Source organism: Bacillus rossius (assembly GCF_032445375.1).
Source record: "Bacillus rossius redtenbacheri isolate Brsri chromosome 4 unlocalized genomic scaffold, Brsri_v3 Brsri_v3_scf4_1, whole genome shotgun sequence".
Classification (NCBI taxonomy): Eukaryota; Metazoa; Arthropoda; class Insecta; order Phasmatodea; family Bacillidae; genus Bacillus; species Bacillus rossius.
Window position 1 is genome coordinate 30,926,602 of NW_026962010.1, and position 13,930 is coordinate 30,940,531.

At 45.5% G+C, this 13,930-nt stretch overlaps 1 protein-coding gene across 1 annotated transcript; it reads right to left on the bottom strand.

Moving 5' to 3' along the window:
* Window positions 1–240: 240 nt before the first annotated feature.
* On the bottom strand, window positions 241–713 carry LOC134541564 (uncharacterized). Its single transcript, XM_063385076.1, has 2 exons — window positions 584–713; window positions 241–443 (listed from the first exon to the last, which is right to left on the bottom strand). Exons 1-2 carry the CDS (start codon window positions 711–713, stop codon window positions 241–243), a joined length of 333 nt encoding a protein of 110 aa, XP_063241146.1.
* Between the last annotated feature and the right edge of the window lie 13,217 nt (window positions 714–13,930).

Consider the following 13,930-nt stretch of genomic DNA (forward strand, 5'->3'; position numbering starts at 1 on the left):
GCACACAGCAGCCGCCCAAGTCCACCAAGTAAGAGGTCGCCCCTAGGCACCGTGTCACAGTGTAGGGCCACTCCCAGTGGGGGAGTCCGACGTAGTAATTGTGCGGTGCTGCCGACAGGGGGGACTCCCGGGCATACACCCGATCGCCAGCCCACAGTTATGCTGGTGGTCGCACTGTCTGTGGCATTATTCCCTGACTGTAGCGTGCTTATCTTGCGCGTGCCGTGTCGTGCTCCTGGGTTAATCGCTGGCGTAGACCACCACCTGCCGTTCTCCGCGGTCGTTCACCTGGTACAGCACAGCTCCGGTTCCCAGGGCGCTAGCATCTGTCTGGAGTACGAGTGGGCGCTCAGGATCGATGCGGGCCAGTGTGTGGCACCGGGTGAACGCGCTCTTGATGGCCTCGAACGTTGTCTGGGCGGGCGAGCCCCAGTGGTAGCGGACTTGGGGTGACAACAGGTCCGTCAGAGGCGCGATTATTACTTGGGAAGAATTTTGAATATAGTTCTAGAGCCAGTTCAGTAGCCCGATGAAGCGCTGCAGTTGCGTGGGACTTCTGCCATCGCGATCTGCTGGAGGTGACCCAGTTGGGGGTGGTTTCCCTCTGTGTTGACCATGTGGCCCAGGAAGTTAACCTCGGTGGCTCCAATGTGGCATTTGGCTGGGTTGGCCATCAGGTGGTTTGTGACCAACCGCTCCATCACCTTGGCCATATGGCAGCAGTGGTCCTCCCAGGTGTCTGAATACACTATGATGTCGTCCAGTTATGCTAAGGGGAACTGCCCGATGTAGCCCTCCAGCACATGGGTCATCATGCACTGGATGGTGGAAGGGGCGCACTTCAGGCCGAATGGCATGGCTCGGAACTGGAATTTCCGTCTGTCTGGCACCGTGAACGCCGTCTTCTCCCGGTCCCTGTGTCGTATGGGCACCTGCCAGTAACCGAACTTCAGTTCCAGGGTGCTGAAGACCTGGGCCCTTCCCAAGCCGGCTACGGCGGCCTCGATGCTAATCTGGGGGGCGGGGCTCTGACAGTCACGGCGTTTAACGGCCGTAAGTCCACGCAGAATCTACTTGTCCCATCTTTCTTAGTGGCCAGTACAATGCACGCATTGTACCGGCTGTGGGATGGCTCGATGACTCTGTTGTGCAGCAACTCGTCCACCTGCTCCCAGATGGTTCGCTGCTCGAGAAACCCATAGCCTCGAGGCGGGTCAAACACTGGGTCATCAGTCAGGGTTGGGATGCAATGTTCGGTGACGGTGGTCCGCCTCAAGGTTATGTCCACTGCAAACACTTCGGGTCGGGCGGTGAGGACCTTGTTTACCTCAGCCCGGTAGGAGGGGAGACGTCGTGGCACACGTCCGCCAGGGTCAGCACCGTGTCCTTTCGGAGGGGCGTCTGTCCTAGGGCGTACACCACATACTTCTCGGCTTTTCCCAGGTTGAGGCGGGGAGGTCCTAGCTCCAAGACCGCATCTTGCTGGACCAACCAGGGGAATCCTAGCACCATCTCCTCACACAAATCTTGCACTAAAGCTGCAGACACGACTATTTAATTCTTGTGTACTCACCACGATCTCAGCATGTCCCAGCATCCACTCGGCATGTGTGGTGGTAGCCAGGTGTAGCTCGTCGACGCCCGGACACAACGCACCTGCGGGCACGAACGCGGGATGTACGAAAACATCGCTCACTCTCGTGTCGACAAGCGCGGCAGCTGGCCAGCCGTTGACCGCCACAGCGATGCGGAACAGGTTGTCCCGTGCACTGTGGTGGATGTGGTATCGCGTGCGCCTCCTGGCGCGGCTGCGTGGCGGGTCACGCCGCCTGGAATCACCGCGGGCACTTGTTGTGCCAGTGGCGTTCTCCACGCGTGTATCGCAAATGACACAGGGGGACTTGCTCCATTGCTCCGGCGTCCCGCTGTGATCGCTCCGCTTGCCAAGCCGGCGGCGCCTCGATGGCTCGTGGTCCTCTGCGTTGTTGTGAGGGTGAGTCCCGTAGTGTGGTGGTCCGCTGGACATCCGGTGGGCTGTCACCCCCTCGGGTGCTCGTGGTCGGGCCACCCTTGCAGGCTCGCTGGAAGTTGCGTTCCGTCTCGCGTGCTTCCTGCACATATTCTGCTACACCGCCGGTGTGGCAGCGACGCAGAAAAGGCTGCAGCTCGTTCCTCACTAAGCCCATGATGATGGGCAGTGCCCCGGACAGGGGGGTGCCAGGCGAGATGCGGCGGAACAATTGGAGTTTCGTGGCGATGAACGCCTCCACGGCCTCGCTGTCCTTCTGCCAAGCCCCATAGAGTTAGGCGGAACACTCGACGAGGGGCGATCCTGTGTCGAACCGGTGTCGGAACGTTTCGGTGAACTCGCCCCACGCATGGCAAACCGGCCCCACATGCCCAACCAGCCCCGAGCAGTCCCTCGCAGCTGCTCGCCGACCCGCTCTGTTCACTCTGATTGGTGCATTATAACCCTACTCACACTAAAGTGAACGGTTCTGGAGATATGGAGTGGGTAAAAGTGCTCTTTTTTTTTTAAATTTTCAGAATTGATGGGAAAATGGGAAAAACATTAAATTATCACTGTGTAAGCGGAAATAAATCAACAATATCAGAATTAATTATATGTATTCAAGTAATTTGGATGCATATTACATCCCTACTTAGCAAAAAAATCTGAAAATGTACAAAAAATCATATTGAAAAACAAAGTAGTCATGTTAAATGCAATCTTAAATGAATGTAAAACATGAATCAGGATTCAGTACTCTCCAAACACTTCACCCTCCTCTTCTTCATCCTCGTCAATGATGAGTATGTCTCTGTTAACACATCCCAGGCCTGAGCAGTTGCCGCAATTCAAACCACTCTTCCTGCACTCACAGTTAAGTACACATTCGTCTTTGCATGCACACACAATGAGGGAAATTAGTTCTTGTGGAGCAGCGGGACTTGCTGTTGCATGAGGTCTCAGGTGTTCTCCAATCTTCTTCCACCCCCACTCAAGCGGATTCTTCCTCTCATTGAGCCACTGCTGCACTTGGTGGTAAACTCTGAATGAATGCTGCCTGGAAACTGCTGAAGTGGGGGGAAGTGCAGCCAACTTGAACAACGAATGTACAGGCTGTTTTGCAATTGCCTGCAAGTAACACTGGTAGCGAAGAGAATCTAGATCTTCAGTGTTCTTTGCTAGAAATATGGCAAAAAGGAAATGCTTCCCAGCATCAGCTACTGCACTCGGCTCAGCTTTGGGGTCGCTGAAGACAAGAATCTTCGTGCGAAGAGCCTTGTTGGCCTGGACTTTCCTAAATGCTGCAATTTTCCCCTTCTTGTAGATGGCTGAGACAGTGTCACATCCTGTGAAAGCGTATATTGCGAAGAGAACATCTTTCATCTCCCCAATGCCTCGCTGTATGTTAGAAATGGAGTACACTTTTTCCTGTTAATTGCCTTTCCCGGTAGCACCATTTTCAATTTGTTATCGAGGGGGCGCGTGGACAGTGAATAAGACTAATAAGTATGTGTCATTGTCTACTACGGAAGCTCCAAGTCATTTCTCTGCTTCATCAATCGCTGTAAGAACTATCATTAAGTCAGCATCACCCGGTGCTTGATGTACTGTGCAACCAGCTCTTTGCAAGTGCACTGTGAGGAGAAAATTAGTCCCATTTTGTTCTTAGCATTAGATAGAAATTAACTTTGACCGAGATTTACGTGAATTGAGTTTTCTACTTTCACTTCAACATGAGTGGTTGTCCGTGATCTGCACAAGTGTTCTTCATCTTTTGTGTTTCCTTTCTCATATCCATCAAAAACAACAGTACCTTGTCCATAATGAGTAATAATATAACTGGTGTATTACTCACAAATCTCCCTGTAGGTAGCTGTGCATCGCCAGACCACGCGATGAAGGATGTAGGGAACTTCCTCTGAATCTGAGGTTGCCGTCGTCCGGGGTCTCGCATTCGAGATCCGGCATAGTTCCTAGCGAGAAGGCTGGTTTTTTACTGAAAATGTGTCTGGGAGGGCGCCAGGCTAGCTCTATGGCTAACCACGAGGTGGGTCGTTGGGTGCGAATGCCCCTGCGTGGCCCGCTGGGATTGGCGGTGGTGGTCGTGGTGTGAGGGATCCCTGGTTATTGATGCACTACTGGCCCTACACAGCATAGCACGCTGATCTCTAACTGGATTGGGGAAGTTCACAAAATAACATACACGAGTCTGGTTTGCACTGTCGTATACACGTCGCGCACGGAGTGTGCGGAGTGGACGTTTAATTGAAATCGGTAGTTACACTTGCAGTTACAGTTACACTATGTACACTAATTTTCCCTACACAAATTACACTAGTTTGACACTGAGCGCTCTGACGCACCGTCATTAATACTAAGTCCTCACGCCAGTCGAGGTTGAGGGGAGGAGTTCGATTGGAGTCGGCCAATCCCATAAATTGTGAATGGCGACATCCTGGCCCACCTGTGTGGATTGCGGCTCGCTATGAAATTCGTTAAAAGTCTTTAAGTCGCTGTGGCCGGTGCCTGTGCACTTCGGCGATTACCCAAAAGTCTGTGATTGTGGGAGTCGGCCCGCGCCATGTGCTGCACTGACACGCGTAATGAGTTGTGCGGGGAGTTTACGTTTAAGCGGCTGGGATAGGCCCTACACCATAAAAGGACCGGGCGCACACGGGGAGTTAATTTCAATAAGGTTTTGGAGAGTGACCATAATTACCAGGAGTGAAATCGGTGAAGACATAGGTTGAAGGCTCCCCGTGGGACGCACGTCCGTCCCGGTCCGCGAATCGCTCGGTACTGGCATCTGTCCCTGGCACGAGGGGAGGGCTCAGCGTCCTCTCGCGCCAAAGTTTCTAAAGTTCGGTTATTCGGAAATTATTAAATTAATAAGAGATTGAAAGTGGCTCTAAATTCACACATTAAATAATAAAAATTAACCTAATACACAGATACATTTTAGGAATTGGATTCAACAAGTTTACATTAATTAAGTTTAAATAATGTGAGTCACACTGGAGACTGTTCGTCACTTGTTGACTGCTCCAGTGGCGAATGATACACAAACATTGGGGAGGTTAATATTAAGTCACACACTACTTTATTTAATTTAGGCTGAAGGCCGCAAGGGGAGCACTCACAAATGTATTAATAAAAATCCACACCTGAGTGACCTGGGCACTCCTATGTCGCACTTCCTTGGCACTGAGTTTTTAATTAAAAGTGATGTTATCATTAAATTTCATTGAATTTATAATGTACAGGAATTGTGGTGTCTGGTTGATTAGGGCATGGTCTTTAATTCTACCTTTTGATCCGGTGCTCGCCTGACTCGGGTGGGCCATGGCTAGGGGTGCGTTCCGTTAGCGGGGTTGGATACTGGCCGTTGCAGGTCGGGCTTTAGGGTGGCCTTCGGTCTGACGACGTCAAGGTTATCAAAGATTCGTTTTCCTCTGACACCAAAACTTACACCATTGAAGATTTTCTTCCCTTCTGCATTAGACCAGATTCGTCGAAGAGGGATAGAGGATAAATACATAATTCAAATTGGAATATTTCTACCAGTCTCTGATCACTCCTTACAATGCACACCATCCGATGTAAAAGAGTATTAGGGTTCACACATAAAGTGTCATTGTTAATTGTTACTGAATTAGTGATAGATGCTAGAGACTTCACAACTAACTTTCTCTTCAAGTGTATCTCACAGAATATTTTTCCCTCGATCTCTTTCAAGGCTACTACTCCAATTTCAAATGCTTTATCACAGTTCACGTTTTGATCTGCTACAACGCCTGTTGATAAAGAAGATAGTTCAGGGGTTTTTGAAAAAGGGATTGTGTTCCTCAAGCCAATAAATGAAAGTTTGCAAGTCTTTAGAATTTCTTTTCTGCATTGCCTCTCATAGCTTGACTTGTCCCGGGCTTCTGCGGGGGACCCTGGAGTGGTTCAGGTGGGGGTAAAAACCCCCGATGAGTGACGCGATCAGGCGTCTGGGCCGAAGAGCTCTTGCAGCCGTGCAGCAAGTCTGGCCGAGATGGGCTGCGGCCGCGGGTCCCGAGGGCTGTCACCAGCCGTATAGGGCTTCGGGGGGCGGCGGTCGGGGAGAGGAGGAACTTCGATGGTGATGAGGGGAGGAGCGGGAGAGCCGGTGGGTGAGACTGGGGTAGGGGGATGAGGGAACAGGAATTGAGCAGAGGGCGAGTGCCCTGGGGAGTAGGGAACAGGGGAGTATTGTCCAAGGGATTCAGGATGGTAGGTAGGGCTGGGTTCCGCCGGCCCAGTGAAGTAGCCCAGCTGGTACATCTCCTTCCGGGGTCGTCCCTGCTGGCGAGAGCACTTGCAGCCGGCCCCTTTTGGCATGGTGGGGCAGAGGGGAGGAGCAGGAGCGATCCCCGAGCAGGGGTCGCTGCCCTAGAGCAGGGAGAGGTAGGAGCAGTCCCCCAGAGAAGTCGCTGCCTATCAGAGGAGATGGGAGTAGGAGCGGTCCTTCAGAAGGGTCGCTGCCTACCAGAGGAGGTAGGAGTAGGAGCGGTCCTCCAGGGAGGTCGCTACCTAGATAATATTGTTCAAGTATTATTCCAGTTTTATTTCTCAAGAAATTACTGGGAAGAGCTTTCGAACCACTCACATCTGCTCCAACCAGCTTCTCCCTGGCTAATTTTTTTTTTTCCTAGCCTAAGTTAATTCTAAGTGTGTAGGGGAGGGTCCAGGTTAGGGGAGGACCTAAGTGTGTCTCAGGCCGGAGCCTATACACTCTACCATGCGGGTTTTTAACCATGCAGGACAAGGGCGCGTGCAATCAAGTGCGTGTTGGGGTTTACTGGCCAGCCATGGCTGCAATTGGCGCCATGACTGACGCCCCATTGGTCGCCTAGCTTAAAAGCTAGCTAAGTGTGACCCAGGTAAAACCTGCATAGACACAGGGAAAACCCTGGGCCGGTTCATGCGGGGATCAAATAACATGCATTAAGCAAGCAGGTAACTACTGGACAAGAGGAAGAAGGGTCCAGGTAAGAAGAGTTGGAGGGGCTGAAAAATCAACCTTGGTGGAGTTGGGTGCTTGGGCCTTGCGGCCCGCATTTAAAGTTGGGAGCTCCTGGGTTATTATTAGCCAGGGGCGCATGCGCCCCCAGGGGCGGGCGACTTCACGTCAGCCCAGCCACAGCTGCCCAGGCAGCCACAGTTAAGACAGAAGCGGGCAGACGAGCCAGTAAACCGGCTCGAACTGCTGGCTCTCGGAGCGAAAGGCAGCCTGACGTTGCGCCATCTTCATCTTCCTTCTTCAGGTCAACAGCAGTACTTCTCAAGCCAGGGTGGGGGGAGGGACCCAACCTCGCCACCCAAATACCACGAGACGGTTGAAGGTCGCGCCGCTCGAGGCTACTGCTGCCACACCTACAGCAGCCCCAGCTGGAGGTTCCTGATGTCTTCCTTCAGAGTTCCGATGCTTTTCAATTCCGTTGCGCGCGCAGCAGTTCACAGCTCCGCAAGTTCCAGCCCGCAGTTCGTCTACACTTCGCTACTAAGGCACATCGTTCTCCCTGGCTTAGCTCAGCCAGAGTAAATATACAATGCATGTACATATTCATCAGGGTGGGCACACCTGTACCATTCCTGTGCATCCATAGTAGAATTACAATAATATTTACATTCACTTGTATAATTCAAAGGCTTCTTGTTACAACACTGGGTATTTACATATTTGTCCTGAATTATGCTGGGCAGGTTGACAAAGTTTCCTTAATTTACCTTATCCTTTGTCTGCCATCTATGGGCGGGTGGCGTACTAAAGCTGGGTTTACAATTGATTTCCTTAAGAATTATAACTTAACATCGAGCACACGATTAAGTCACAACTACATTTTCCAGTTTATGATTGACATAGAAGTAGTTAATTCTAACCAATCACAGCACAAAACACATGGTCGGCCATTGTTCGAAACGGAGAAGCAGGTTTGAAATAGGTTATTGACAAATGGGATATCTATTTTTCGAAATTGATGATGATTACAAATGACAAATATACGAAATCTAACCCAAAATACTGCCTCGCTCGGTCCAATAATAAGACATAAACTTCCGGTTGAAAGGTTCCGGTTTGTTGTGATTGGTCGCTTCTCTTAAGTCTTAACGAAAAATATAAAATATAACCATTTCTGTTAAGTCTTAAGTCATCATATGGTTCACACACGACCCGTCAAAATTCACACACGACAATCATAAACCATTCCACTAGTTTACATAGAGTCATATGGTAAGTATCCGACTAAGTCTTAAGTCTTAATTCTTAATTTTCAATCGTAAACCCACCTTAACATTCCTCCCCATATATTATGTAGGATGGGTGGCGCACTTGGGGCTTGCGCTATCATAACAGCCGAGGCCAAACTGGTGGACATGACAAGCTCTATGTGCTGCTCTGAAGAGAGACTGTGCACTCCCGCAAATTCTTTCATTGCTTCGACTATCCGAGAACAGGTTGACATGGAGTTAATCCAAGTTGCAATAGTTGTCGCTGTGATTCCTGTGCCTCCGGTAAAGCCACCAATGGTACTCAAGGATCGCATCAAAACCTGTTCAATGGTCATGTCACTCCACACTCCAGACCAAAACTTCTCAGTGCGTCGGATGGTAAAAAAAAACCTATGGTTAACGAACAAATAGTGTTCTCCAGAGTTCATTAAGGTGTGAAGTTCCAGTGAGTTTTGTAGGTAAACATGCGCAGATTTAGCATAGTTGATGTGACCTGATGCATGGAAAATAAGGAGCATTTGGTGGACACAGTAAAGATGGAGGAGGAAGTCCCCGCTCCTCTCTGCTCTAATAAACATTCGAACTAGCTCAACCATTTCTATGAACTGAATCCACAGTTTTTGTGTTTGCCCTGATTCTTTCGATTGTTGAATTTGCTTTTCCAAACTTTCCACAAAGTTCTTCACTGCAGCTGACTGCGTAATATCTTCAGCCATTGCATTACCACGCTTAAAAGATGAATAGATGATATTCAGCTCATCTTTACCAACACTAATGCAAGCTTCATTAGTCTTCAAAAATACAGTAATGAGTGCCTCTTCGACTAGGAAGAGAGCACGAACGACCCTAGAGTAAGCTTTTACATTCATCATTTGTTCAACACTGTTTTTGGCATAGACTGTACTGTACAACTCTTCCAAGCCGCTTCCTGCCATGATGAATCCAATCACTGACAAAAACGACATTAACAGGTGAAAACCACCAAGTCGAATGAAGAGTGACTTTAAAGGGCTGTCATCAGATGCTGCAGCTACCATTTCACGAGCTTTAGCATACAAAGGCTGATCGAATGTCACGATCGTAGTGATTTGTCCATTGCTGGCACCTTTTTCGGCAGCTTGAAGAAGAGCTGTGTAGGTACCTATATTGTTGATGGGTTTGATGGAGCCAAATTGATGAATGGGAGAGGGACCACCGCGGATGTTTGTTACTCTTTCGTTGCGTACAATATTTCCATGCAACCACTACAACCAGGTTTACATTCTTCCGGGTCTTCCAACCAAGCACCACTCAACCAAAACAAATTCAGTGTTCGGTCATTTACAGATGATAGTTGTTTTATTTGCAGGGAAGCCATGTTTGTAGCAACTATTTTGGAATATCCAGATGTACTTGGGGCGCTGTATGTTTCCATAGCAAAGAGGCCTCGGTTTTCAACACCATGAGCAGTAATATTAATTCGAGGAACATTTTCTTCGACCTGAAGAGCAGATTTAGGTGTCACGCAAGCAATTCCACCCATGACATGAAATGTGTTATGGCCATCCAGAGTGTGCACATTGTAGTCTGCATTATCGAAAACGAATTTCACATATCCTTTCTCAATTCTTGTGCTCTCTTGGGAAGTGACCGATTTCTCATATTTCAAAACTTCCTTGTAAGGTACACAAACACCAACATTGCACAGGACATCAATTAAGACCCTTGAACCAAACTTCCTGTGTAATAACACACCCGTCCCAAGTTGGACAGGGGACAAAAATGATCTTGGACGGACAACACTCATTAAACTGGGACATATTGTAGTATTTTTCCTGTCAATAATTTGCTTCATCCTTTTAATTTTCTCGGGTGTTTGTCTTTTAGAAGTAGGCTGGATTATTTCAGATATCAGGACCTTTAGTACTTCAGGTCCTGGTTCAGCCCCTCCAGTAGCAATTTCACCAATTGTTGGAAACTGCGAACAGTCGTAACTTTTGGACTTGATCTCACGGCGAATAATAGCAGCCGCAGTTTTTATTACTCTTAGTTCCTCTTGAGCTTCGTTTTCCAAGTTTCGATTTTTATACCAGTTGTCTGTACATATTATAAGATGATCCAGAAAAACAAATAACACTTTTTTTTTCCTGGTAATAGGCCTACTGTAAAATGCAAACTGTTACCGTAGCGCTGAACCAGTTTTCTTTTCAAATGTTTGTCAGTGTATGGCTCAGTTACTGGATTCATTTGAAGTGCCGTCCGCCGGGACAGCCTAAGTTTCACCCCCATAGATCGACATGCACGAACAGTTCCGAAGTACGTCGCTCGATCGGGTAACTTCGGTAGTAGAAAAGCGCGGGCTATAGCTACAGCTTTTGAACGTGAACAATGATATCGTTTTTTGATCTAGCAAGAGATAAATTGCAAAATTGTACCAAAAGTGATAAAGATAACACTATTCCGGGATATGTAGACAGTGAAATCGGTTATAACAATTTCTTTGATGCCTTAAAAAGTGCAGGTTACTCGTTCTGTCAGAAGTAGTGCAGCACAGGAGCAATTCAAAATATTAGATTCAATTTTCTGTAGAAGACGAAGCAAGCAACATTAAAATGTTTATCTTGCTTGCTTCAAATCCTCAACCCTTATATCTGTCAATGAAGGAAATTAATTTAGCTTTCAGCTTGGTGACCTCTAGATCATTACAAAAAAATGAAGGGCTATAAAATGCTAATGATATGACAGAATGGGTGGGTGAAGTAACGTAAGAACTCTGAGAAAACCAACTAACCACTGCAATGTTTGCTGTGTTCCCCACTATCAAAAGATCCATTAATGACCCTGCTGATAATCAAACCCAGAGCACTTAAACACAGAGACTTAATGTTTGCCTCTAATGACCACATTTATAAGACCACAAACCTAATGCTTATTACCTTTTCCACCATTAATTTAATTACCTTACCTTTACAGATCGTGAGCAGCAGGTAATGACCAGTGTACTGAATGAAGTCTTTGAGATTAAGGGCTTCTTATGTGTAGGAATGTTTGCAATTTTTGAAACAGCCCTTTTCGGAATTTTATTATTCTACTACTGTTAAAAGTCTCTTCTTTACAAATTTGCTTTGTTCTCTGTTACTAATTATTATTAATGTAGGGCATCCTCCATCCATTGCATACCTTTAGTGAACATAATAACATATATTTTATTATATTTTTATTCTCCTCGCTGGTTCTGTATGTTCAACTACAGCTGATTCAGTTGTGTCTTTATATTTTTAATTATTTATTTCCATTGTTTTCCATGGCAAACAATACAAAACTTCAATGCCGTTAATCCAAAAATTGGAAGTAAATCATATTTTGAAGGTTTGCTATCTAACAAATCATTAGGTATTTAAAAATTTATTGTAATTTTTAAATTCAAGAAAATTTTTCTGATGTATGTTCTGAGAAAAAGACACATTTATGGAAGCTTACTGTAACACCAAAAATGAAGTATGATGTTACTGATATCATTTGTGTTTGATATAATTAATTATTAGTGTTAAAAGTGCATTTGCAGTGCTAATTTCTGATCCCGTTCACATACAGGCATAAGTGTGATAACTAAAATGAAGTATGACGATTTAAGAGTTAAATGTTATGTTTAATCTCTTTGCCTAACTGTTTGATGAATATTTTAAGTGCAAATGTGCAGTTTGTAGTTTTTATGTTAGATCTAATTCATATTATACAGGCTAACGTGCATTGTTTTATGAAGAATAGTGTTGTAACAAACTGTCAGATTAAATTGTTTTGTTCCAAAATAGAGCAATGCTCTTTGGAACATTGCAGAAAATAAAATTTTAAGAATTACAAAGTCTAGCACAAATATTAATGTAAATCAGCTCCAAGACTTAAGTTGTAAATGTGAAATTAGGCCTATGTGATTACAATCTTATGGCATTAAAGGTCTAGTAAGCCTACCTACATTTGTATTTTAAATAATCCAAGTTCATAAACATTTAAAGAAATTGCTGCAAATATTTCAGTTCAATGAACTGATTCAAATAAAAAATTATAGGTTTAAAGATAATCTAGTAATGAAGCCAATAGTATTATTAATTAAAATCTTGTCTGTAATCTCAGAACAAGGGCGCCCATACCCGGGGGCAGGGGGGGGCCGTGGCCCCCCCCTAGCTTTCAGGGAAGGAAAAAAAATAGTGTAGTCAGGTGCTTTACTTTAAAGAAAATTATTTAAATTCGGTATTATGTAGAAGTGGTTCAACACGAAGATATTATTGTATATCGTTTTTTACATGTCTGCTTCATTTTTTATGTTAGTTCAAGCATTAGTTTCTGCCGCTGCGATATAAGGTGTTGTGTACAGGGAGAAAACGCTGTTCAAGCGCAACGCCCGTGGCGAGTCATTCCCCTTCGTAATGCTACCCAAGCTCACGCGATAACACAACACAACAGATTTAGAACTGTCAGAGTTTAGACGACGCGACAGTTGACACGTGCTTGTAGACGGCGAAATGTTTTGCTACTTTTTCGTCATAATGTGTATGTTCACAAATAACATCTCAAAACAGAGATTTTTCAATAGTCTTTAGGTCTACAGTTTTATGCATCTGGTCTAGATTTAGTTTAGTGTATTCAGTCAGTATAAATAACTTAAGTGTAAATAAATCAGTGAAAGTGTTATTATGTAGTGTTTCTTAGATTTCCTCATTCGTCACATCCGTTCAGATTATTCACAATTTTTAAGGTAAGCTAACACCTTTAAAGTTACTCAAATAAGAATTATTGTCCAGAAAAGTCTACAACGTAAAATTTATGTTGGAATTTTGAATTTGAGGAAAACCACTTTTTCCCTTCAAAAGTGTTTAAAGGGATAAGGATTCCGCTACCTTCAGTAGACTCGTAAGCAATTTACACTAGAATCTCGATTTTACGTACGCTCACGGTCGCTTGGATTGCATTCGTAAAATCGTTATCTTCATAAAATTTTAAACACCCCACCCCGTGAAGATACATGTTATAATTTATTGAACGGAATATATATAATATTAAATAGTAAAAACAAGACTGCCATCTGCCCTCTGCCCTCCCTTGCGTTCCCCTTATTTTTTTTTAACATTCCACAACTTGCCTCATTGCATAGTGACATCACAGCGACTAAACACAGTTGCACCACGCATTGCATCATGTTAACTTTTGTGTGGTGACAGTAGGTTGTCCGACATGCCTTTCTTGGATATCTTTCCTTTTCGTAAGACGCGTGCTACTAAAATAAATTTATATTTGAGTTTGCAAACTTGTTCACTCCTTGCCAGAGACAACTGAAAACAGACGAGACTTTCCAGGGTTAGGTTGATGAGCTGGAAGAATTCCCTGCCTTGCATTTTTATGGACTTCACCTTATCATATTTATCAGTTAATCTTTAACAGATAGGCTTGAAGAATATGAATGAACGCACTTTTAGTAACATAATCGAGGAGATCAAGCACACAGTTCAGTGTACACCTGTACTGTTTCATAAAAGTGATCATAGGTAGGGACTGAAAAAATTCGCGGTTTCAATGACCACTCGGATAGACTCCACGATTCTCTATGTACTCGGGCAACTATCACCTGGTCATTGGCTACCGACTCGGGACACCTGTTTATTGCGATTCTTATGATTCGATACTTCTTTA

Excerpts from the sequence above, each read along its gene's own strand:
- LOC134541564 (XM_063385076.1), bottom strand. The coding sequence starts at position 713 with ATGGCCAAGGTGATGGAGCGGTTGGTCACAAACCACCTGATGGCCAAC. Across the intron at positions 444-583 it reads GGGAAACCACCCCCAACTGG|TCCGCTACCACTGGGGCTCG; the intron begins GTCACCTCCAGC and ends TGTCACCCCAAG.